General features: G+C 47.2%; 1 protein-coding gene across 2 annotated transcripts in view; it reads left to right on the top strand.

The window, feature by feature from the left end:
* The window catches only part of ESYT2 (extended synaptotagmin 2), an 85,272-nt gene continuing 58,546 nt past the window's right edge, over positions 1–26,726 (top strand). For both annotated transcript variants that reach the window (XM_069587263.1, XM_069587262.1), the window contains exon 1: positions 1–577. In XM_069587263.1, the coding sequence (XP_069443364.1) occupies positions 266–577 (312 nt within the window). In that variant the 5' untranslated portion in view covers positions 1–265. The remainder of the gene's footprint in view (positions 578–26,726) is intronic.

Here is a 26,726-nt window from a genome sequence, read left to right as displayed (position 1 = left end):
GGCCTTGTGGGATGACGTCCCACCCGGGCCGGGCCCACCCCGTGTTGGGCCGCACCCAGGCCCGGGGCCACGCCCGGCTGCCGCAGTGGAACACCTCCGCTCCTGGCCGCCACCGCCACCGCCGCGCCCTGCGTGCTGACGTCACACGGCGCCGCGAGCGGAAGCGCGGGCGGGCGGGCGGCTGCGCCGTCCCCTCAGAGGGGCGCTGCAGCGCGGGCTGAGGCGCCTCGGCCGGGAGCCGAGGGGAGCGGTACGCGGCGGGGCCATGAGCGGCTCCAGGGCTCCGGGCCCCGAGGCGGGCGCCTCCAGGGCCGAGCCCCCTGGCGCGGCGCTGAGCGTGGACGTGGCAGGGCTGCTGGCACAGCTGGCGCGCAGCTTCGCGCTGCTGTTGCCGGTGTACGCGCTGGGCTACCTGGGCCTGAGCTTCAGCTGGGTGCTGCTGGCGCTCGGGCTGCTCGTGTGGTGCCGCAGGAGCCGCGGCCTCAAGGCCACCCGCCTGTGCCGCGCGCTGGCGCTGCTGGAGGACGAGGAGCGCGCCGTGCGCCTGGGGGTGCGCGCCTGCGACCTGCCGGCCTGGGTGAGTGGGCGCCGCGGACCCCGGCCCGCCTCCGCCGGGCAGGGTCAGGGGCCCCGGGCCCGCTCTGACCCCGCCGTCCCACTCGGTCTGGGGGGTCCTCGCCTCCCTTTACTCTGGCTCAGGCCAGACCAGGGGTGCCCGCCCGCCACGGTCCCGGCCCTGACCCCGCCTGCCCGCCCGGCCGGGAAAGCGTCGGGAGTACCGACCCACCACTGCCCGGCCCGGGTCGGGTCCCCGCCTGCCCGCTGGGTCAGGGGTCTCCGCCCGCCACTACTCCGCCTGGGTCGGGGGTCCCGCCCGCCCGGTCAGGGGTTCCTGCCTGTCCTCGCCCCGCCCGAGCGGACCCCGCCCGAGTCGGGGTCCCTGCCCTCCGCGACCCCGGCCCTGACCCCGCCCGCCCGCCGGGTCAGCGGTTCCTGCCTGTCCTCACCCCGCCCGAGTCGGGGTCCCTGCTCGCCGCGACCCCGGCCCTGACCGCGCCCGCCCGGTCGGAAGTCCGGGCTCGTCCCCGCCCCTCCCGGGTCCGGGGTCCCCTCTCTCCTCGACCCCTCCCACCTGGGGCGTTCTGAGCCCCGGGCGCCGGGGTCCGTCCGAGCCGTGTAACTCGGGGGTCGCCGCCGCTGTCGCTGGGCCCCCAGCCCCCGGCCCACTGTCGGCCCGCAGGCCCCGCGGGTGGGCGCCTTCCCCTCTCCGCGCGGGCGGTCCCGAGCACAGGTGAGGCGCGCCCCGCGCGCTCCTCCCGCGGCCACGTCGCCAGGCCTCCCCGCGCGGGGCCGCGACTCCCGCCGCTGGAATGTGAGCTCGGGGCGCCTGGTGCGCTCCGCGGGCCTGAACGCCGCTCCCTTCTCTGCTGCGGAGAAGGCGGCCCTCGGTGAGCGGGAAGGGCGGTTTCCTCCTCCCCTGAGACGCCTCAGCCATTTCTTGGTTGTTTCTGACACAGTTGAGCAGTAAGGGTCCGCCAAAAAGTCCTCTGATGTTACGATAATTGGAGGTTTGTTTCACTTCTTTGGAAGTAACGTTATGAGCTGAGTAGCTTTTATGTAGGGTAGACTTGAATCCAAGGCGAATTTTAGGTGGGTGGGGGCAGGAAGTTTTGGAAGAGTTGCACTAATGGAAAGAGTCCTGGTACTGATTATTTTTAGACCCAGTAATTCTCATAATTTATTTATGCAATGTGGAAACTAATGGAGTTGGCTCCCTCCTGCTTTCTTAACCATAAGTTGGTGTCGCAGTTTCAGGCAACAGGAAACAGTGCTTATTTTAAGATAAATGATGCTCATGTTAGGCTTGATGTAAAACTTCATGGGGAAATGGCCAGCCAGTGACTTTCAAAAGGGTCGTTTTCTCTTAGCGGAGAAAAGGACTTGGAATGTGATCCCTGTTTCCAGTCATAAGACATTTGTCATGGAGTATATGACACAGGCAGACAGGTTGGAAAGCTGGAGTGCCCAGGGTCAGGAGGAACCTAACCTAGTGGCTGCTGCCTGTGAGGACAGGTAGCAGTTGTAGTAAGAATCTCACAGTCAGGGACTTTGGGAATTTAAAATTCTATCAATACATGGTGGATGTGTGCCCAGTAGTATTTGGAAGAGTCGGAATAAGTAGTGTGGTGTAGTTTTTCGCCAGAAGCAGAAACGAGGAGTGAAGTGTAAAAACAGGAACTTAGAAACCCAGGTGTGAAAAGCCAGGAACAGAGGTGCGCTTTTTGGAAAGGCAGAGGACTTTCAAGTGGCATCTTGTGTCTTATGTTACCCAAATTAAATGATTACAGAAAGTAACCAAAAACAGTGAGTAGGGACATTATCCAAACAGCAGACATAATCAGGGTCGAGAGTCACAGGAATTGGGGGTGTTGACATTCATAGATAGTTGGTTATGGAACAGTTCGCTAACATCAAATTTGCTTGTCAAAGTTGTGAAATGCATGCTATTTCAACAATAATTTAAAAGGTATGTTTGTTACCATTTTGAAGGGCATGACACATTATTATTTTTTTTACCAGAAGAAAAGGGTGATTAGCCAAAGATTCCTTTCTTGGATTTTCCTCTGTGTGACTTAAACTGATGAACCTTGGTGTTCATCTCATACAGTATGAAGTTTCTGTTTTTTCACACAGCTTTTCACTTGTTCATCAAATTTGTATTTGCGCTCACATTACACGTATATACACTTAAACATGCCTGTATTGCTTAGAAAACTGCTGTGAGAATTCATGCAAAACTTGATTGTGATCATATCCAAGAAAAGCCTAGGAGTCTGAGGTTTGAGGAAGATGTTTTAATACCTTTTTAATTGTAATGCCCATGTGTTATTTTCCCAATAAAACCAGTGAGTTACTCTGCCTAGAAGTGGACCTGCTGCTCTGTTACAGCTAGGGGCTAAATCAGCGCTAGACATCGTTCATAGACAAAAAGAGTTAAGATTTCTGTGTTAGCAGTTCTCTGATTTTTACTGTACAAACTTAGGTTCTTCAGGTTGGTATTCTGCTTTGAACAAGATGTGTTTGTGCAGATTTCGTAGTGGGCCATTGACAGCTGTGATTCACAGCAGGGTAGAAGCAGAGGAAAATGTGAAGCAATGTGGTGCTCACTTCCTAGCTTCACTTTTGAATATGTTTACTCACAATTTTTCTTCTTTTTATTTAGTAAAGTAAAAATTTATGTTGGCTGTAAAATGAGATGATAAATACGAATACTTTGAGAAAAATATATATACTATTTCAAATCAGGCTATTAGGAGGATATGAAAAACAGCTCTCATTTAACATGTGACAGTTCTGTAAGACTTTGATCTTACAGCTTTAATGAACCGCAGTACTATTCATTTCTTTACTCTTTTTTTCCTTCAACAGGGAAATCACCTGGTAAGTCTGAGTTGACAGACCGAGGACTGGCCTTTTTGCTGTCCCTGTGGTCATCCTTTGCTAACTGAGCCCTGTAAAATTAGACTGTGGGTGAAGAAAATTCTGAAGAGTTTTTAATAGAGATGTGTAAAGATGGTTTTCCACTACAGTTTTTGTTTATTTGAAAAATTAGAACTTGCTGTGGAGTCTACCCTTTTCCTGTTTTCACTGCTGCCAATTAGTGTTGATTCTGTGGCTGCAAATATAGAAACCCAAACCTGCCATAAATGACAATTGGTCTTCTGTTCTTCTTACACCTTGATGATCGAGATTAAAGCATGGTCAGCTTATGTGTTCTGCCGTTTTTACTATTATGCACTAGCTTTTCTTTAGGGAGAGCTTTCTTCCCGTGGTTCTTCCGGGAAGCGCAGGAGAATTTTAAGTCTAGCCAAAATTTATTATGTGTAGACTAAAAACCAAATGAGCAAAAGAGAAGAATACACTTTGGTCTTATGTAAAGGAAGGGCAAATACTTTTATTCTCAGTGTTAATCGTTGATTTATACTATTAAAAATTTTTGTGAAGACTCGTCAACAGACTTGTAACTACATCAGGTCCCAGAGTTTAGCTGTTTTAAACTGCAGTTGCAACTTTAGGTCCTAGACCAATTCAGTGCTTGGGGAAACTGTTAAACCTCCTCAGAGCCATGAAAGAGAGATGGAGACTCCTTGGGTTTCTTTCTTTTTTTTTTTTTTTAACAGTTTAGTTTTTTATTTTTTTAATTTTAAAATCTTTAATTCTTACATGCGTTCCCAAACATGAACCCCCCTCCCACCTCCCTCCCCATAACATCTCTCTGGGTCATCCCCATGCACCAGCCCCAAGCCTGCTGTATCCTGCGTCAGACATAGACTGGCGATTCAATTCTTACATGATAGTATACATGTTAGAATGCCATTCTCCCAAATCATCCCACCCTCTCCCTCTCCCTCTGAGTCCAAAAGTCCATTATACACATCTGTGTCTTTTTTCCTGTCTTGCATACAGGGTCGTCATTGCCATCTTTCTAAATTCCATATATATGTGTTAGTATACTGTATTGGTGTTTTTCTTTCTGGCTTACTTCACTCTGTATAATCGGCTCCAGTTTCATCCATCTCATCAGAACTGATTCAAATGTATTCTTTTTAACGGCTGAGTAATACTCCATTGTGTATATGTACCACAGCTTTCTTATCCATTCATCTGCTGATGGACATCTAGGTTGTTTCCATGTCCTGGCTATTATAAACAGTGCTTCGATGAACATTGGGGTACATGTGTCTCTTTCAATTCTGGTTTCCTTGGTGTGTATGCCCAGCAGTGGGATTGCTGGGTCATAAGGTAGTTCTATTTGCAATTTTTTAAGGAATCTCCACACTGTTCTCCATAGTGGCTGTACTAGTTTGCATTCCCACCAACAGTGTAGGAGGGTTCCCGTTTCTCCACACCCTCTCCAGCATTTATTGCTTGCAGATTTTTGGATCGCAGCCATTCTGACTGGTGTGAAGTGGTACCTCATTGTGGTTTTGATTTGCATTTCTCTAATAATGAGTGATGTTGAGCATCTTTTCATGTGTTTGTTAGCCATCCGTATGTCTTCTTTGGAGAAATGTCTATTTAGTTCTCTGGCCCATTTTTTGATTGGGTCGTTTATTTTTCTGGAATTGAGCTGCATAAGTTGCTTGTATATTTTTGAGATTAGTTGTTTGTCAGTTGCTTCATTTGCTATTATTTTCTCCCATTCAGAAGGCTGTCTTTTCACCTTGCTTTTATTTTCCTTTGTTGTGCAGAAGCTTTTAATTTTAATTAGATCCCATTTGTTTATTTTTGCTTTTATTTCCAGAATTCTGGGAGGTGGATCATAGAGGATCCTGCTGTGGTTTATGTCTGAGAGTGTTTTGCCTATGTTTTCCTCTAGGAGTTTTATAGTTTCTGGTCTTACATTTAGATCTTTAATCCATTTTGAGTTTATTTTTGTGTATGGTGTTAGAAAGTGATCTAGTTTCATTCTTTTACAAGTGGTTGACCAGTTTTCCCAGCACCTTGGGTTTCTTTTACGCACCTGCTACTGCTGTAGTCACCCGCAGCTCGCTGTTACGCTGGGAGCTTCATGAAGTTAGAGCAGAGGCTCCATGGTTGCCGGACATGAAGCAGTAAATGCCTTTTTAGTTCAAGCTGAAAAGTGGATTTGAATTCAGGATCTATGCATGCATCTTGTCTTTCTGCTTTAGGTGACTATTAGCCTCACTTTATATTTCAAGATTGGAGAATGTAGAGCTAGGACTAAACTGTAAATAGTTAAACAGATACAGGACTTTTAAATACATGTAATCATATTAAATCATATTTAGTTAACATATATTGTGTTAAATTGTATTAAATATGTGTGTAAAGTATAGACCTTGGTCCTGTGAAGAGACAATTATGAACAACTGGCTAGGCACTTAGTGTCCCCTTAGGCCTGGTGAGCCTCTTACTATGTTCTTTGTGAGTTTTCACGATTTCTACATTGCTTGTGATATTTAACCTTAAATGATATCACAGATGTTGAAAGTAGATTAAAAATAACTGAATTGTAGACATTAAATGAGTGAGTTTTATGGTATGTGAATTACTTGTCAATAGTGCTATTGAAAAATATTATAGATGTTACATTTCTTTTTAAAATAAGTGAAACAGGTGATTAATTATAGTACAGAGTAAGCCACACAAACCACCTTGCTTATGGAATTCCAGCTAAAGCTGTTATAACTTTTTAAAATTATTGTTTGAATGTAAATTTGGAATAATTTATAAAGAATGCTTAATGAGCGAGGAGGGCTTATGAATGAAAAAACTAACTCCATAAATATTTTTACCTTAAACCTAATGTTACTTTCTACTTCCCTATGGCTCAGTGGTAAAGAATCCGCCTGGTCAAGAATCCAGGGATGTGGGTTTGATCCCTGGTTCTTGAAGATCCCCTGGAGAAGAAAGTGGCAACCCACTCCAGTACTCTTACCCATGGACAGAGAATCTGACACAACTTAGTGACTAAACAGCAACAGATGTTACTTTAAGCATTGCTGCTAAAGGAACGAATAGAGATTTTGCTTCAAATATATAAATAGCCTAAATGTGTGTGCCTGTAGGAGGCTGCGTGTGAGTTATTCTTTAATTCTGGGTAATGGTAGGTAATTACGGTGTATGTTTGGGAAATATAGCTGATACATTGGTTTGTTTTTATAAGATACATTGTATCATAGGGCTTCCCTGGAGGCTCAGACTGTAAAGAATCTGCCTGCAGTGCAGGAGACCCAGGCTCTATCCCTGGGTTGGGAAGATTCCCTGGGGAAGGAAACAGCAACCCATTCCAGTATTCTTGCCTGGGAAGTCCCATGGACGGAGGAGCCTGGTGGGGTACAGCCCGTGGGATCGCAAAGAGTCAGACATGTCTGAGCAGCTAACCCTTACGCTATCATAGCATGATTTTATTTTTTTAAGGCCCACTATTTTTTTAGAATTTTAATTACTTTATTTGTGTATTTGGGCCACCAGCATGTGGCATGCAGTATCCTGGTTTCTCTACCAGGGCTAGAACCTGTACTCCCTGCAGTGGACATGAGAGGTTTTTATACGATGCAGTTCTCCATGTTTATTTGATGTATTGTGTGGCTGTGTGGGGCCTTCGCTGCCGCGTGGCTGTTCTGGGACCACTCTCTGGCCGCAGGGCTCTGCCGTCTCGCCGTGCTGCCTCCTCCTGCTGAGCGTGCGTTCTAGGGCACTTGGGCTTCAGGAGTTGGCGGCGAGAGGGCTCAGTAGCTGCGGTTCGCGGGCTCTAGGGCACAGGCTCACTCGTCGGGGCACAGGGCTTGGTTGCCCCGCAGCGTGTGGGGCCTCCCTGGACCGGGGATCTGACCCCTGTGTCCTGCGTTGGCAGGTGGGTTCTGCACTGCTGAGCCACCAGGGAGCCCTGGAAGTGTGCAGTCTTCGCCATTGGGCCACCAGGGAACTCTTCAGCATGACTCTGGAATGAACGTACCATTTGTAGACTCTTGGATTTTGTTGTTGTTATTCTCTTGTTTGGTTTCCATGCCACACGGTGTCAGATTAGTTTTCCGTCTTCATTTAAAGCTCTAAGGACCCACCATCTCCAGTCGCGTTAGAGGTCACCTTCCCTCCCTGTGTGTGCTTATCCCAGGCAGCTACGCAGTGGGGTGTGGTGTGAAGATGCCCTGGTGGTCAGAAAGTGGTTGGTGGGGGGTGTGTACACCCTAAAGGGCACTGAAGAATAAGAGGGAACAGCAGACTCGGGCGTGTCTCAGGGTGGAGGTGTCTCACGTCAGGGCCCAGCAGGACAGCACAGTGGATCCCTGGGCTCTTCCTTGGGGTGGGCTGGGGGGGAGTTGTAAGTAAGGTGGGAGTTGTCAGCTGGGCCCAGGGGTGAGGAGCAGAGGTGCTCAGACTGGGGCCTGGACCACCTGTCAGGGGGGCACTCCCATGTCTCTGGGAGGCTGGGCGATGTATTCAGAGCCAGGCTTGTGAGGTCGGAACATGGAGCCCTGCGCCGTCCGGAGATCTCCTCCCCAGGCTGCAGAGCGCTCAGCGCTGCGCTGCTCAGCGCCTGGAGGGCGCTGCTGGAGGTGCCCGGCCACCTTCCCTCAAACACTCTGCTCTTTTACTCCTAAGGATCTCATTGTGCTGTAAACACTGAGTCACCTTGTGTTCTTTTGGAACTGGGTGGGGCATAGTTCTTGTATAAATAGTGTCTGTAGTTGTCTTGCGTGGCACTTTTCCATTTAACATGTTTAATTCATAAGTTTTCTCATGGTCTTTCTCCCTGTCAGTGGTTTTGCTTCATTTTTTTCCCTGCTTAACTGTTTTTTAACAAAAGTCTTATAAGTTTTTTTTTAAAGGAAACTATTTTGGTGAATTTTTCCTAGAGTAAATGATATTTTAAGTAACAAGCCTAGCTTAAGTGCGGGAATCAAAAATGAGCTTTTATTGATTCATCTGTTCACTGAGCCAGTATTTATTAAACCTTTGCTATGTACTGTGCTAGGTGATAGTAAGACAAGGCCTTAAACTCAGAAATTTATAGCTAATAATAACACAAATCTAGGAATAATCCTAATTTTAGTTATAGTGTGCACTAGCGGTTTTTTCTTTTTTAAAAAATAAAAATAATACATACTCATTTTTCTTAAATCAAAAAAGTGTATTAAAACATTCATATGGAAAAAGAAAGGCAAACCTTTCTTAGATCTTTCAGCTGGTAAAATGATATGTTCATTTTTTTAAAAGAGTCTGCCTTTTAGAGCATTTTGTGCATTTGTTTAAGTAATAGCTCATCTCTTTAAAGGAGAAGGCGATGGCAACCCACTCCAGTACTCTTGCCTGGAAAATCCCGTGGACAGAGGAGCCTGGTAGGCTACAGTCCATGGGGTCCCGAAGAGTTGGACACGACTGAGCAACTTCACTTTCACTTTTCCCTTTCATGCATTGGAGAAGGAAATGGCAACCCACTCCAGTGTTCTTGCCTAGAGAATCCCAGGGATGGGCGAGCCTCGTGGGGTTGCACAGAGTCGGACACGACTGATGCGACTTAGCAGCAGCAGCAGCATCTCTTTAAAGCAGTGTATTGTAAAAGGGTTTATTGATAAGGATTAAACCCTTGCTTCTAGGGTTTGTAGATGTAGCTAGCTGTGCATGTAACTTCAATTTCATGTTGTCCTGTCTTTGCCTATTTTGGGAAAGGCAGCCTTGTGATTACTCATAGTGGATGCCTCTGAGACCTGTAGTTCAACATCTGTGTCTATTAAATGGATTACAGCAGGATGTGCACAGGAAAACATCAGAGTGACGGCACTGTCAGCAGCAGTGACTTTGTCTTTTAAAGAACGTCGTCGTCGTACCTGGTGACTATACTTGAGAGTTAGTGATAACCCCACAAACGGCAGATGTGGAAATACTAATATGAAAGTGTTTCTTATTCTTTCTTTTTTATTATTTCCAAAAATGTCATTGACGTTGAGCTTGCAGTTCTTTCTTCGTTCAGTCTCTTAGTGGACTTCATCTCTCCACTCTGAATGAATATGCGGTCTCGTATTCCTTTCATTGTGGCTGTGTGCTCAGGGGCTCAGTCCTGTCTGACTCTTGGCAACCCCGTGGACTGACTGCAGCCTGCCAGGCTCCTCTGTCCATGGGTTTCCCAGGAAAGAATACTGAAGTGGGCTGCCCTCTCCTGCTCCAGGGGATCTTCCTGGCCCAGGGATAAACCTGTGTCTCTTGCGACTCTTGCGTTGGCAGGCAGATTCTTTACCACTAAGCCATCAGGGAAGCCCTTTATTTAGGGCTAGACAAGTTTTAAAAACATGCTTTTCCGGTATGAGAACACGTACTCATTGTAGAACATTTCAAGCTTTGGAGAAGAATAAAAGGAAAAAAGCTACCTGCTGTCCTGCCAACCAGTGATAGCCATTATTAGTGTGTTGGTGATTTTCTGAATCTTCAGTATTGACATGATTGGAGGTCCATGGATGTATGTGTCTGTTGTATTTGCCTTCATTAAGCATTATGGTGTGAACATTATGTCATTATTCTTCAGAAACATGACTGGTTTTTGCAATAGTGTCTTGTTTATGGAGTGCCATGCTTTAAATTGTCTCATGTACAGATTCCAAAAATAAGATTGTTAGTTACTGAAGGTTAAGAAAAGATAAAACTAGAGTCTGAGATATTTAATTTTTTACCTTTTCAAGTTACGAAAGATGGTTTGCGTGAGCCATTCATGTAACCTGTCCAGGATATATGAACTATTTTTGAACTCCTAAGAGTAGCATAGTAATTTTATAAGCAGAAGTCTAGCTTTAGAGGGCAGTGTTTGTTTTTGAATAGTGTGATGTTAAAATAAGCACAGTAGATTTACCCAGATCCCCTCTTATGTAAATAACCTTTAGAAGAAGAGAGTGCTCCCACGCAGTTACTCTTCGAAGGGCTTTTCTTCCTCTGTGCTGTGTTGGCAAGTGAGAGTTGGGTAAGCCCAGTCATTGCTTTTTGTAGCACGGTAGCAGCATAGGGATGGTTGTTTGGAAATGGCTGAGAGGGCTCACTGCATTGTCCTTGATCTCGTCTGAAAATAGCCAGCTGTGTGACAGGCGTCGCCAGTGTTACCTGGCAGTCCTTGGGCACTGAGTGCTGTGGGTCACCCTCAGGGGCCTGTGCCACACGTGACAGCGTTGCCGCTCGGGCACACACTCGAGCAGCAGGCTCGATCTGGCCCATGTGGGTTCCTGTCTGAGGCCCACCCACTCCCAGCTCTGTGCTCGCTGGCAGGTCAGCACCCCTTTCAGAACCGTAGTTCCGACATCGTGAGGTGGGCGCTGACAGGAGCCTCGGCTGGCGTGTTGTGCTCTTGAGGCTGGAATAAGGAAGGCCCTGGGCTGGCAGGGTGGCTGCAGGTCCCCTGGGGTTAGGAGTCCCTGCTGATGCCTCCTTTGAACTGGCTGGCTGTTAACCACCAGCTTCCTGCTGCCTGAGGCGTGTCTCTCACCTTGCCACCGCCTCCCCCACTTCAGCTGGAGCAGGCAACTGACGGAGCTTCGCTTCGTTTCCGTTTCACTGGGGTTGTTTGTGTTCTTGCTAAGAGTTTATCTACCATAATGCTTTGTTATGAGTGGCACTTGAAAATAGTCCTTGTATTTTCTTTCTCTTTTTTCTCTGAACATCCTAAAGTAATATCCAAGGAGCCTGTGTTATCACCCCTCATCCTCGCTGCCTCTTCCTTAAAACAAATTCTGTCCTGCTGCTGTTCAGTCCCTCAGTCGTGTCCAACTCTCTGTGACCCCATGAACGCTGCAGAATGCCAGGCTTCCCTGTCCTTCACCGCCTCCTGGAGCTTGCTCAGACTCGGTCCACGGAGCCGCCTCGTCCTCTGTCCCCGTCTCCTGCCTGAGGCTGTGGTTGCCCTCGCTCTGCTGCGGCAGCTGCCCTGACACCGCAGATGGCCGGAGCTCATTCCATTCCCAGACTGTCACGCAAAACCTTCAAGTTCATGGGCTCATTTCCTTCCCCTTGTGAGTAAGTGTTGGTTGGGGACTAAAGTAGGGGTTTGAAACTGCATATCAATAACCTCAGATGCGCAGGTGACACCACCCTAATGGCAGAAAGTGAGGAGGAACTTGGTGAAAATGAAAGAGGAGAGTGGTATAACTGGCTTAAAACTCAGCATTCAGAAAACTAAGATCGCGGCGTCTGGTCCTGTCAGTTAGTGGCAGATAGATGGGGGAAAATGAAAACAGTGACAGACTTTATTTTCTTGTGTTCCAAAATCACTGTGGCCAGTGACTGCAGCCATGAAATTAAAAGACACTGCTTGGAAGAAAAGCTATGACAAACCTAGACAGTGTATTAAAAAGCAAAGAGATGTCTTTGAGACCTTTGCTGACAAAAGTCCATCTAGTCAAAGCTATGTTTTTTCCAGTAGTCTTGTCTGGAGGTGAGAGTTTGACCATAAAGAAGGCTGAGTGCTGAAGAATTGATGCTTTCAAACTGTGGCGCTGGAGAGGACTCTTGAGAGTCCCTTGGACGGCAAGGTGATCCAACCAGCCCATCCTAAAGGAGATCAGTCCTGGGTGTTCATTGGAAGGACTGATGCTGAAGCTGAAACTTGAGTACTTTGACTACCTGATGCAAAGAGCCAACTCATTGGAAAAGAGCCTGCTGCTGGGAAAGATTGAAGGCCAAAGGAGAAGGGGATGACAGAGGATGAGACGGTTGGATGGCATCACTGAGTCAATGAATGCGTCTGAGCAGGCTCCAGGAAATGCTGAAGGACAGGGAAGCCTGGCGTGTTGCAGCCCACGGGGTCGCAAGAGTCGGACACGACTGAGCTGAACAACAACAGTAAAATTTTGGGCCAACTATAATAGTTTAATTTAACTTACATTAGATGTAGAGTTGTTTCCTTCTGTTTCCATCTGGTGGGCTATGTTTCAGGTTTCTTAGAGTGCGGTGGATCTGCAGAAAAAGTGATGAGGAAAGACAACGACCTCCAGCTTGCTTTGTGCCATAAATTCTGCCCTGGAGTGCGTGTGAGATGCTGGGTTTTGAGTGTTCCACTCATATTCTGAGATACCAGCATCAGGTGAAAGTTACTCATCTGGGCGATGCTCTTCTTGTTTTCTCACAGAACTGTTTCGTATCGCTCATTCAGTTAAGTGTGCTTAGTCTTGTAATTGTGGATCAAGAGTTTGAAGACAGGGACTTTTTCTGTCTGCTGCGGCATCTAACAGTTTGCAAGGAGTTTGCACAGAAAACCTAGTGAGTGGTTGAAACAGTGAGCTACTAATACAAGGACTCTCTACACTCAACTATAAATTGTCGTGTAATGCCTGTGTTGCCAATATACGTATTTGAAGTGAGCTGCCTACTGAGATCATTCATTTATTTCATTTGTGCTATAAACATTTGCATGCATGGCAAGTGAACACGTAAGGACTATTAACGCTAAATTAATGTACCAGATATTTAAAACCAAAAAGCCAAATATAACCTGTAACAGAAATGAAAATAATTTTTAATTATGTTTTTTCATATACATAGATTTTAAAAAGTGTTTGGAGCTGTTAGAAAGTGTTGGTTTTACTTAATAGCTTGAGTCTGATTATGGTTTTACACTGGGGGAATGAAAGCATGAACACTGCTGTGTGTGTGAGGGATAGTCTTAGCGGGACTCACCTGAGGGCTGTCTCATCGTGGATGGGCAGGAGGGAAAGGGAGCAGCCCCCTTGGCTTGCTCCCGGGACTGGGGCCACCGGAGAAAAGCTCTGCAAACTGGTGGCTTAAAACAGCACAGATTTATCATTTACAGTTCTGGGGGCCAGACGTCTGGAAGCAGTTCCCAAGGGCTGAAACCGGGGGATCGACAGGCCCTTCCCAGCTTCTGGAGCTGCGTTCCTGGGTGCGTGGCTCTGCACCCTCACCGCCGGCAGCTGCTCAGTCCTCACATACTCTCTGTTTTCTGTCTGTGTCTGTTCCGCCTCTGCGCCCACCTGAGAGGACGTGTGTGATTGCATCACAGCCCACACAGGATGCAGGACAGCTCCTCAACTCAAGAGCCTTAACTTACCACATCTGCTAAGTCGTTTTTTTTGTCTCGTAAGGAAACGTGAGCCCTAAGGAATGAAACATGGCCATCTCCTGCAGGGCCACCCGTACCCCTGCGTCTTGGATACTCAGCAGGAGGGTAGCTGAGCGCAGTGGCGATGGCTCAGCTTTGTCTCATCTGCTCTGAAAGGCCTTTCCCTCCACTGGACCTCTGGACTCAGATTCATGTTGTGTCTTGGGTTCAGTTCTGTGACTATTCCCCTTCATTGCCGTTCTCCTGGTGCCTGGGACGTGTGTCCTTGTGGGTGCAGGCGGCGGAGAGGAGCTGAGCCCTTGGATGCAGCGTGGCCCAGCTGGGCCACAGTGTTTGCGTCAGGAGCTGAGGAGCGGAGCAGGGCCTCTCGCTGCTGGTGTTTGGGCCAGATCTGAACAATGCCAGGAAAACACCGAAACATTTAAAGCAATGGCGTGTCCCAGTTTGAAAACTGGACGTGTAGCAAGATAAATTTGGCAGTGATGACCAAGGAGACTGAGGGGACAGAGTGGGGACCGGCTCCGAGCCAGAGGAAGGAAGCAGCGCCTGGCCCTGGAGGGACGTCCCTCCAGGACGGCTCCCTGGAGGGAGGGCCACTGGGCTGGGCTGGCGAAGGGAAGGCGGCTCCACTCCAGCTGAGCCCCTGGGGGAGCACGCGTGATGGCCTTCGCCAGTAACCATTCAGTAGGAGTGGGAGTTTGGAGGCCTAAGGATAAGGCTGGGAGATGGTTATCTTATCTTTTAAATGTTGAGCTTAAGAACCCTAAAGGAGTTCTTAGAGGAGTTGTCCAACAGCAGCCAGTGGCTGGTAGGGGAGACCTAGGAGCATAGCCGGATACCTCAGTTTGCAGGCAATGCCTGCTTGAGATCATGCTTGAAGTGGAGAAATGGAGGAAATGAGTGTAGACAGTGTAAAAAGACCAGAGGCCCCAGGACAGGCCTTTGCTCCCCGGAGGAAATCAGGAGGTGGAAAGTGAGGAAAGGGAGTTCCCTGGCCATCCAGTCGTTATGAGTCCACGCTTTCACTGCCGTGGCCCAGGCTCGGACCCTGGTCAGGGAACTAACATAGCACCAGCCACACAGCACGGCCGAAAAAAGGAGGGACACGGTGCACGCGCTAGGGCTCACCGTGCGCAGCTTCTCTTCCAGGCACTCTGCGTAGAGGAAGCCAGGTGCGGCCACAGCGCACCTGCTACCGCCTCTTAGGGATGAGGGGACAGGCCACGCCAGCACTTACTCTGGGTCTGCGACAGACTTTGAACTGGGAAGTCTGTGAGTTCTCTGCCCTCTCTTGATGGTGGTGAGGAAGAAATTGGGGATTAGACATCACTTCATCTAGTCATTTACTAATGTGGGCAAGAATCCCTTAGAAGAAACGGAGTAGCCTTCATAGTCAACAAAAGAGTCCAAAATGCAGTACTTGGGTGCAGTCTCGAAAACAACAGAATGAGCATGGTTCATTTCCAAGACAAACCACTCAGCATCACAGTGATCCAAACCTGTGCCCCAACCACCGATGCCAGAGAAGCTGAAGTTGATCAGTTCTAAGGCCTCCTAGAACTAACAACAAAGAAAGATGTCCTTTTCATCATATGCGATTGGAATGCAAAGTAGGAAGTCAAGAGATACCTGGAATAACAGGTTAAGTTTTGCCTTGGAGTACAAAATGAAGCAGGGCAAAGGCTAACAAAGTTTTGTCAAGAGAACACACTGGTCATAGCAAACACCGTTTTCCAACAACACAAGATACGACTCTACACATGGACATCACCAGATGGTCAAAACCGAGATCAGACTGTATTCTTTGCAGCCGAAGATGAAGACGCTCTAATGCAGTCAGCAAAAGCAAGACCTGGAACTGACTGTGGCTCAGATCATGAACTCCTTATTGGAAAATTCAGGCTTAAGTTGAAGACAGTAGGGAAAGCCAGTAGACCTAAATCAGATCCCTTGGAGTGGTTGGTGACAGTGGAGGTGGCAAATAGATTCAAGGGATTGGATCTGGTAGACAGAGGGCCTGAGGAACCATGGACAGAGGCTTACAACATGCTACAGAAGTCAGTGACCAAAACCGCCCTGTCGCTGAGTCCAAGCTCACTCTGCTCAGAGCACAGCAGACCAGTGAGTCTAAGAGACAAGGGGTCGAGGCAAGAAAGAGGCTTCATTCAGGGAGCCTGCTGATGAAGGAGATGCCTCGGAATACCCATCCCATCGGGTCTGGATGCCAGGTTCTGCTACAGATCAGAGATGGGAGAGGGTCAGTAAGTTAGTTCAGTCACTCAGTCGTGTCCGACTCTTTGCGACCCTATGAATCGCAGCACGCCAGGCCTCCCTGTCCTTCACCAACTCCTGGAGTTCACTCAAATTCATGTCCATTGAGTCGGTGATGCCATCCAGCCATCTCATCCTCAGTCATCCCCTTCTCCTGCCCCCAATCCCTCCCAGCATTAGGGTCTTTTTCCAGTGAGTCAACTCTTCGCATCAGGTGGCCAGAGTGCTGGAGTTTCAGCTTCAGCATCACTCCTTCCAATGAACACCCAGGACTAATCTCCTTTAGGATGGACTGGTTGGATCTCCTTGCAGTCCAAGGGACTCTCAAGAGTCTTCTCCAACACCACAGTTCAAAAGCATCAATTCTTCAGTGCTCAGCTGTCTTCACAGTCCAACTCTCACATCCATACATGACCACAGGAAAAACCATAGCCTTGACTAGACGGACCTTTGTTAGCAAAGTAATATCTCTGCTTTTGAATATGCTATCTAGGTTGGTCATAACTTTCCTTCCAAGGAGTAAGCATCTTTTAATTTCATGGCTGCACTCATCATCTGCAGTGATTTTGGAGCCCAAAAAAATAAAGTCTTGACACTGTTTCCACTGTTTCCCCATCTATTTCCCATGAAGTGATGGGACCAGATGCCATGATCTTCGTTTTCTGAATGTTGAGCTTTAAGCCAACTTTTTCACCCTCCTCTTTCTCTTTCATCAAGAGGCTTTTCAGGTCCTCTTCACTTTCTGCCACAAGGGTGGTGTCATCTGCATATCTGAGGTAATTGATATTTCTCCTAGGAATCTTGATTCCAGCTTGTGTTTCTGCCAGCCCAGCATTTCTCATGATGTACTCTGCATATAAGTCAAATAAGCAGGGTGACAATATACAGCCTTGATGTACTCCTTTTGCTCTGTAGAGCCAGTCTGTTGTTCCATGTCCAGTTCTAACTGTTGCTTCCTGACCTGCAGTTTTCTCAAGAGGCAGGTCAGGTGGTCTGGTATTACCATCTCTTTCAGAATTTTCCACAGTTTATTGTGATCCACACAGTCAAAGGCTTTGGCATAGTCAATAAAGCAGAAATAGATGTTTTTTGGAACTCTCTTGCTTTTACCATGATCCAGTGGATGTTGGCAATTTGATCTCTGGTTCCTCTGCCTTTTCTAAAACCAGCTTGAACATCTGGAAGTTTGCGGTTCACGTATTGCTGAGGCCTGGCTTGGAGAGTTTTGAGTATTACTTTACTAGCATGTGGGATGAGTATAATTGTGCGGTAGTTTGAGCATTCTTTGGCATTGCCTTTCTTTGGGATTGGAATGAAAACTGACCTTTTCCAGTCCTGTGGCCACTGCTGAGTTTTCCAAATTTGCTGGCATATTGAGTGCAGCACTTCAACAGCATCGTCTTTCAGGATTTGAAATATCTCAACTGGGATTCCATCACCTGCACTAGCTTTGTTCATAGTGATGCTTTCTAAGGCCCATTTGACTTCACATTCCAGGATGTCTGGCTCTGGGTGAGTGATCACACCATCATGATTATCTGGGTCATGAAGATCTTTTCTGTACAGTTCTTCTGTGTATTCCTGCCACCTCTTCTTAATATCTTCTGCTTCTGTTAGGTCCATACCATTTCTGTCCTTGATCGAGCCCATCTTTGCATGAAATGTTCCCTTGGTATTTCTAATTTTCTTGAAGAGATCTCTAGTCTTTCCCATTTTGTTGTTTTCCTCTATTTCTTTGCATTGATTGCTGAGGAAGGCTTTATCTCTCCTTGCTGTTCTTTGGAACTCTGCATTCAGATGCTTATATCTTTCCTTTTCTCCTTTGCTTTTCGCTTCTCTTCTTTTCACAGCTATTTTTAAGGCCTCCTAGACAGCCATTTTGCTTTTTTGCATTTCTTTTCCATGGGGATGGTCTTGATCCCTGTCTCCTGTACAATGTCATGAACCTCTGTCCATAGTTCATAAGGCACTCTGTCTATCAGATCTAGTCCCTTAAATGTATTTCTCACTTCCACTGTATAATCATAAGAGATTTGATTTAGGTCATACATGGTTTTCCCAGGTATGGTCTAGTGGTTTTCCCCACTTTCTTCAATTTAAGTCTGAATTTGGTAATAAAGAGTTCATGATCTGAGCCACAGTCAGCTCCCGGTCTTTTTTTCGCTGACTGTATAGAGCTTCTCCATCTTTGGCTGCAAAGAATCTAATCAGTCTGATTTCAGTGTTGACTATCTGGTGATGTCCATGTGTAGAGTCTTCTCTTGTGTTGTTGGAAGAGGGTGTTTGCTATGACCAGTGTGTTCTCTTGGTAAAACTCTTATTAGCCTTTGCCCTGCTTCATTCCATACTCCAAGGCCAAATTTGCCTGTTCCTCCAAGTGTTTCTTGCCTTCCTACTTTTGCATCCCAGTCCCCTATAATGAAAAGGACATCATCTTTGGGTGTTAGTTCTAAAAGGTCTTGTAGGTCTTCATAGAACCATTCAACTTCAGCTTCTTCAGCATTACTGGTTGGGGCATAGGCTTGGATTACCATGATATTAAATGGTTTGCCTTGGAAATGAACAGAAATCATTCTGTCGTTTTTGAGATTGCATCCAAGTACTGCATTTCGGACTCTTTTGTTGACCATGATGACTACTCCATTTCTTCTGAGGGATTCCTGCCCGCAGTAGTAGATATAATGGTCATCTGAGTTAAATTCACCCATTCCAGTCCATTTTAGTTCGCTGATTCCTAGAATGTCGACGTTCACCCTTGCCATCTCTTGTTTGACCACTTCCAATTTGCCTTGATTCATGGACCTGACATTCCAGGTTCCTGTGCAGTATTGCTCTTTACAGGATTGGACCTTGCTTCTATCACCAGTCACATCCACACCTGGGTATTGTTTTTGCTTTGGCTCCATCCCTTCATTCTTTCTGGAGTTTATTTCTCCACTGATTTCCAGTAGCATATTGGGCACCTAATGACCTGGGGAGTTCCTCTTTTGGTATCCTATCATTTTGCCTTTTCATACTGTTCATGGAGGTCTCAAGGCAAGAATACTGAAGTGGTTTGCCATTCCCTTCTCCAGTGGACCACATTCTGTCAGACCTCTCCACCATGACCCGTCCATCTTGGGTGGCCCCACATGGCATGGCTTGGTTTCATTGAGTTAGACAAGGCTGTGATCCATGTAGTCAGATTGGCTAGTTTTCTGTGAGTATGGTTTCAGTGTGTCTGCCCTCTGATGCCCTCTTGCAGCACCTACCATCTTACTTGGGTTTCTCTTACCTTGGGCATAGGGTATCTCTTCACGGCTGCTCCAGCAAAGCGCTGCCGCTGCTCCTTACCTTGGACGAGAGCCAAATAAGGCCATCAGTCTTGCAAACACTGTCTAGAATGGTGCGCCTCAGGAAGAGAATGTGTTAGTTTCTTCTTCTGTGCCCCCTGCAGGTGGACAGGGCTCTGAGCAGAGGCGCTTCCGTTTAACAGGCAGAGGGGCAGCGTTCTCTGAGGCAGGCCATTCTGTGTGATTATACAGAAGCTACTAAAGGCAAGTCAAAGAAACAGTGCCAACATGGAGTCAGAATTGGCTTCTTCTCTGCAACAGTCCCTGAGAAAAATAAATGGAAGAAGGCAAAGTGGTTGTCTGAGGAAGCTTTACAAATACCCGAGGAAGGAAAAGAAGCAAAAAGCAAGGGAGAAGGGGAAAGATACACATAACTGAATGTAGACTTCCAAAGAATAGCAAGCAGAGATAAATCCTTTTTAAGTAAGCAATGCAAAGAAATAGGATGGGAAAGACCAGAGATCTCTTCAAGAATATTGGAAATACCAAGGGAACATTTCATACAAGGGTGGGCACGATCTCTAAGGACCTAACAGAAACAGAAGAGGTTAAAAAGAGGTGGCAAGAATACACAGAATATAAAAGAAGAGGTCTTAATGACCTGTATAGCCACAATGGTGTGGTCACTCACCTGCAGCCAGACATCCTTGAGTCTGATCAAGTGGGCCTTTGAAAGCGTTAACTACAAACAAGGCTAGTGGAGGTGATGGAATTGTAGCTGAACTATTTCAAATCCTAAAAGATGATGCTGTTACAGTGGTGTACTCAAAATGTCAGCACATTTGGAAAACTTACCAGTTGCCGCAGGACTGAAAAATGTCAGTTTTCATTCTAATCTCAAAGAAGGGCAGTGCCAAAGAAGATATACCCTGCTGTACAGTTGTGCTCATTTCACATGCTAGTAAAGTTATGCTCAAAATCCTTCAAGCTAGACTTCAGCAGTGCATGAACCAAGAACTTTCAGATGTACAAGCTGAGTTTAGAAAAGGCAAAGGAACCAGAGATCAAATTGGCAACATTCTTTGGATCACAGAGCCCAAGAATACTGGAGTGGGTAGCCTTTCCCTTTTCCAGTGGATCTTCCCAACCTAGAAATCGAGCCTAGGAATCCTGAATTGCAGGCAGATTCTTTACCAACTGAGCTTTCAGGGAAGCCCAGATCATAGAGAAAGCATGGGAATTCCAGAAAAAAACATCTTCATTGACTAGGCTATAGCCTTTGTGTGGATCACAATAAACTGTGGTAAATTCTTCAAGAGATGGAAATACCAGACCACATTACCTGTCTCCTGAGAATCGTGTAGCAACAGGTCAAGAAGCAACAGCTAGAACTGGACATGGAACAACAGACTGGTTCCAAATTGAGACATGAGTACGTCAAGGCTGTATATTGTCACCCTGCTTATTTAACTTCTATGCAAAGTGCATCATGGGAAATGAAAGGCTGGCTGAATCACAAGCTGGAGTTAAGATTGCCTGGAGAAATATCAACAGTCTCAGGTATGCAGATGTTACCATTCTAATGGCAGAAAGTGAAGAGGAACTGAAGAGGGTCTTGATGAGGGTGAAAAGGAGAGTGAAAAAGTTGGCTTAAAACTCAACATTCAGAAAGGTAAGATCATGGCATCTGGTCCCACAACTTCATGGCAAATAGTTGGGGAAAACGTGGAAGCAGTGACAGATTTTATTTTCTTAGGCTCCAAAGTCACTGTGAACGGTTACTGCAGCCATGAAATTAAAAGACACTTGCTCCTTGGAAGGAAAGTTATAACCAACCTAGACAGCATATTGAAAAGCAGAGACATCACTTTGCCAGCAAAGGTCCATCTAGTCAAAGCAGTGGTTTTTCCAGTAGTCATGTACAGATGTGAGAGTTGGACCATGAGGAAGGCTGAGCACTGAAGAACTGATGCTTTCAAATTATGATACTGGAAAAGACTCTTGAGAATCCCTTGGACTGCATTGAGATCAAACCAGTCCATCCTAAAGGAAATCAGTCCTGAATATTCGTTGGAAAGATTGATGCTGAAGTTCTGATACTTTGGCCACATGATGTGAAGAGCCTTCTCACTGGAAAAGACCCCGATGCTGGGAAAGATTAAAAGCAAAAGAAGAGGACGACAGAGGATGAGATGGTTAGATAGCATCACTGACTCAATGGATGTGAATCTGAGCAAACTGCAGGAGTTAGTGAAGGACAGGGAAGCCTGATGTGCTGCAGTCAATGGAGTTGAAAAAGTTGGACATGGGTTTGCAACTGAACAACAATCTGGTAATTTTGATGTTAATAATGTCTACGTTTCAAAGAGGAGACTCAGGCCTGGGGGTTCAGCTGTCACCACAGTCTCACAAGAATGAGAGGGGATGTCCCTGCAACCACGCCCTCTGCACCACCCCACCCTTGGCCCAGAGAGCACCCTCATTGCACTGGGGCCCGGCTCACTGCGTATGCAGCATCAGTCTCCTGAGGTTTGTGTTAAGCAGCAGGATAGACTTGGAGCATTTTTAGTCTCTATAATTGTGACAAGACCTCCTTCCATTTCCACGTTTTTGTGTGGGATCATTTTCTTTCTACCTGAAAAGCTCACATTAAAACTTCTTTTAATGCAAGTTGGACAGCAACAGGTTTTCTGTACTCACTTGGCTTACAGAAAAGTCGAGCAGATACAGTTCCCATATCCCCCCTGCAGGCAGTTTCTTGAGTTAGCATCTTGTATTAGCGTGCTACATTGTTGCAATTATTGAAACAGTGTGATACATTATTAAGTAAAGTCCCTGGCTCACATTAGGAGGCTCTATGCTAGTCTTCCCTCCTCCCGATCCCTGAACTCTTGGTGGCCACTTACCTTTTTACCTTCTCCAGTGCCTCAGGGAGTTAGAGGCATCCACTGTGTAGTGTTCTCACGCTGGCTTCTGTCTCTCTTAGCAACATGTGTTTAAGCTTTCTTCTTATTTTTTTCCTGGCATGATAGTTCATTTGTTTTATTTTTACTGCCGTCGGTTTCAAGTAACGTGAAGTTATTCAAGGTCATTTAGTACCTTCACAGTGTCGTGCAACCATCACCTCTGTCTGGTTCCCCGAGTTTTCATCACCCCAGAAGAAAGCCTATAGCCCTTAGCAGGCACGCCACGTTCCACCCTCCCTGTGGTCGTGCCATCACATATATTTCTGTCTTTATAATCTTACCTTTTCTTAATGTTCCATATAGATGGAAGCATACAATATTGAACTTCTGTGTCTTTCACTTAGTGTAACATTTCTAAGATCTTGTCCGACAGCATGCTGCTTATTTTATGGCTGAATAGTGTTCCATTGTACAGGTATGCCCCACTTTGTTTATCCTTTCATCCTTTGAAGAACTTTTTGGGTGGTTTCTGTCTTTTGGCTATTATGAGTTGTGTCCTGAACATTGATGTTCACATTTTTGTTTGAATACTTGTGTTCTGTTTTGGAGGGTATACACCTAGAAGTAGAATTGATGGGTTTAACTTTTGGAGGAGCTGCTAAACTGCGTCCCATAATGGTGGGAATATTTTATAGTCTCACCAGCAATGCAAGAAGGTTCTAATTCCTGCACCTGCCTGCAAACACGTATCATTTTGTGTTTTGATTGGAAGTCCTCCTAGAGTGTGACCTGGAATGTCGCCTTGGATAGATCTGCATTCTCCAATGACTGATGCACCTTCCCACACGCGCTTCCTCCCCGCTTCACAGAGCGGGGTGGTCTCGCAGCGTGAAGCGGCTGTGCTGGGCCAGTGTGCCCTGGCAGCCGCAGTACTGGGAACTGGCTGCGGACGTGTGCCAGCCCTGCCACTGCCCCGAGCCATCTTCGCTCCCCTCCTCCGGAGATCTGCACCTCAGTCGCTAAAGGCAGGGGGAGCAGACGCTGTAGCCCAGCAGGCTGGAGGTGGCCGAGGGCGGGGACAGGGGAGAGTGCTCTCTGGTCTGGACCCACCTGTGCGCCGGGCGCCGGGCTCCGGGCTCCGCACAGTGGAGGCTGTAACAGCAGAGGACCTGCCCTGTTGACCGGGCCCCTCCATTCCCTGTCAGAGTCCAGGCTGTGCTTTCTCAGTGCAGGACACCTGCCAAAAGCTCTAGTTTGCTTTTTCTAGGCTAGCTGCTTGCCCTCAGCAGCTCAGGAGTTTGGCAGATGCCTGAAGGGAAGCTTAGTTGGCCTCTCCTCCCCACCCCAGCACCTCCCCACCCAGGGTCTGGGCCCCCAGTGTCGCTCAGCCGACCTGAACTCCAGTTCCCTCTCCCTGGTCTGGTGAGGTTTCTGTCGGCTCCTCTGGCTTCTCAGCTGCGCTCCTCTGGGTTTCTCAGCCCCTGGTGCCACAGCGGTGGGGGACAGGCGCCACAGAGTGCTGCCTCGCTGCCCCGCGTGCCTGCTGCCCTGTGTCCCCGTCCTTCGCGCCGTGAGTGCCCTGTGACCTCAGGCAGCCGTGTACTCTGGTCTCTGCTGGGTTTCTCATGTTCTCAGCAGATGGGCTCCTGCACGGTGCTCTGATCATTATATCTGGAAGCCAGTGTTATTTTTAGGGAAAAAATAGATTTGAACTCCAGTATAATTCCATGTGAAAGATGGGAGAACAGGTACTTTCCGTTGGGAGATAGGTTTAGAAGAAAGAGGGCGGAGGTTGAGTTTTAGATGTGTAATTTGTTTCAAAATATTTCTCTGGGTAAATATTTTAAATTTAGGTGGGTTTCATGGTTTTGGGGGTTTGTTGTAATTGTTGTTTTCAGGAAAATACTGCCCAAGGTGTGAGGTAAATTTTAAGCAGTGAGGCTTGACGTAAACAGCTGTAGAAAAATTACAGTCAGGGCTTCACTTATTTTACCTGTGAAATGCCACCTAGCAGGTCTGGTAAACTCTTGGAAATACCTGTTGAGCTTGACCATTTAGTGGACTTATATCTTTATGAGTGGTGAGTACTGTTACTTGCATTGTATACTTTGTAGCTTCAGGACAGACATCCTGAAAACACTGGGACTATTATAAATAATGGAGAGAAGAGTTCTGAAAAATGGATTTTAGAACTTTTCACTAGAGCCCCTCCTGTGTAAGGAGGGGCCGAGAACCTGCCCCTGGAACAGTTTGGCCTGGCACTGCCTCGGGGACCCCAGGACCCGGCCTGGCGCTGGGGCTGCGTCGGAGGCCAGCCTCGGCATGCCCATCTGTGCTCCGTGCCTCTGGCTAGCGCCCGCTTTCTGGAACTCAGATTCTTCGCCTGCCGAGTGGGGAGGAAGCACAGTGGTTCACCTGTCAGGTTCCTGCACGGCCTTAGAGATAAAACAGCAAACGGGCCAGGAGTCGGGCCTTCAGGGAGGGCAGCGGCGAGCAGGGCAGTGCAGACAGGGGAGAGGCTGCTTTCAGGTAGGCAGCAGGCATTAGCGCGCTGAGGAGGAAGCGAGAGGTGCTGAGGGGAGGAGCAGCTGGCCGTCAGGAAGGGCAAGCCTTGGTTGTTGTATATACACAGTGGATTGTATGACAACGCAGTTTATTTTCATAGTTTTATGGCTTTAGGAAGTGTTTTGCTTCTGGTGTATAAGCAGGTTTTAACTTCAGGAATCGTCTGGGAGCCCCAGTGGTGTGACTCTGCTCTTCCTTCACCAGTGAGTGGACCAGGGGTCCTTTAAGGCCAGACCATCACCAGCATGTCCTCATTTACTGGCTAATCCACTGACAGCTCTGAGTCAAGCCACTGGTCTGCCTTGGGACTCTGCAGTCACTTATTTGGTTTTGCTGTTATTTGGGGAAATATTTGATCCGCATGAGTACGCAATACTGCGTGATCCACGGTCCATTGGAACTGAGGATTCGGAGCACTGACTGTAAATTATATGCAGATTTTTGGCTGGGCAGAGGGTCAGCTCCTCTAACCCCTAAGCTGTTCAGGAGTCAGCTATATATGGTTCAGTTTTTTGTTATATTCACAAGATTGTGTCAGTTCAGCTCAGTTCAGTCTCTCAGTCGTGTCCGACTCTTTGCAACCCCATGAATCGCAGCACGCCAGGCCTCCCTGTCCATCACTAACTCCCGGAGTTCACCCAAATTCATGTCCCTCTAGTCAGTGACGCCATCCAGCCATCTCATCCTCTGTCGTCCCCTTCTCCTCCTGCCCCCACTCCCTCCCAGCATCAGAGTCTTTTCCAATGAGTCAGCTCTTCGCATGAGGTGGCCAAAGTACTGGAGTTTCAGCTTTAGCATCATTCCTTCCAAGGAAATCCCAGGGCTGATCTCCTTCAGAATGGACTGGTTGGATCTCCTTGCAGTCCAAGGGACTCTCAAGAGTCTTCTCCAACACCACAGTTCAACAGCATCAATTCTTCGGCGCTCAGCCTTCTTCACAGTCCAACTCTCACATCCATACATGACCACAGGAAAAACCATAGCCTTGACTAGATGGACCTTAGTCAGCAAAGTAATGTCTCTGCTTTAGAATATGCTATCTGGGTTGGTCATAACTTTTCTTCCAAGGAGTAAGTGTCTTTTAATTTCATGGCTGCAGTCACCATCTGCAGTGATTTTGGAGCCCCCAAAAATAAAGTCTGACACTGTTTCTACTGTTTCCCCATCTATATCCCATGGAGTGATGGGACCGGATGCCATGATCTTCGTTTTCTGAATGTTGAGCTTTAAGCCAACTTTTTCACTCTCCTCTTTCACTTTCATCAAGAGGGTTTTTAGTTCCTCTTCACTTTCTGCCATAAAGGTGGTGTCATCTGCATATCTGAGGTTATTGATATCTCTCCCGGCAATCTTGATTCCAGCCTGTGTTTCTTCCAGTCCAGCGTTTCTTGTGATGTACTCTGCATGGAAGTTAAATAAGCAGGGTGACAATATACAGCCTTGACGTATTCCTTTGCATTGTGTAACCATCATCAAAATCTAATTTTAGAATGTTTTTGTCCTTAAGCACGGGCACTCACTCTCCACTCCCTCTGCATTCCTTATGCCAGCCTCAGGCAATAGCTAGTCTCCCTTCTGTCTCAAGGCCTCCCTTTTCTGGATGTCCATGCCTGTGGAATCAGACACTGTGCGGTCCTTGTGGCTTGGACAGCCCATGTGATAGATGATAGAGGTCGGTAGATAGGTGGTCGAAAATGAGAGAGGTGATGTGATTGATAGATACCATGGTGAGGGGTTGATGATTGATAGATACGATGCTGATGGGTTGGTGATTGATAGACACGATGGTGAGGGGTTGATGACTGATGGATACGGTGCTGATGGTTGATGACTGATGGATATGGTGCTGATGGTTGATAGGTAAACGGAGATAAACAGAGACACCCGTCCATCCCCCCTTGTGGTGCACTTTGGTTGTATGATATGTGGCCACTGGGAAGCCTGGGCGCCGTGCACACAGCGACTTTCTTTTGTAATATTGCTCTTTTGCAATATCTGTAATTATTTCAAAAGGAAAAAATTGAGAGTGATCTTATGATCCAGTTACTGGCGTCTATATAATTATGCATTTATAGTGAAGAAACTAGTGGGTTTTTCTAGGGAAAATTGCACAGAGTTTGGGATTTGATC

This window comes from Ovis canadensis, chromosome 4 (genome assembly GCF_042477335.2).
Source record: "Ovis canadensis isolate MfBH-ARS-UI-01 breed Bighorn chromosome 4, ARS-UI_OviCan_v2, whole genome shotgun sequence".
In the NCBI taxonomy this organism is placed as follows: domain Eukaryota; kingdom Metazoa; phylum Chordata; class Mammalia; order Artiodactyla; family Bovidae; genus Ovis; species Ovis canadensis.
This window is presented reverse-complemented; position numbering and strand designations above follow the sequence as displayed.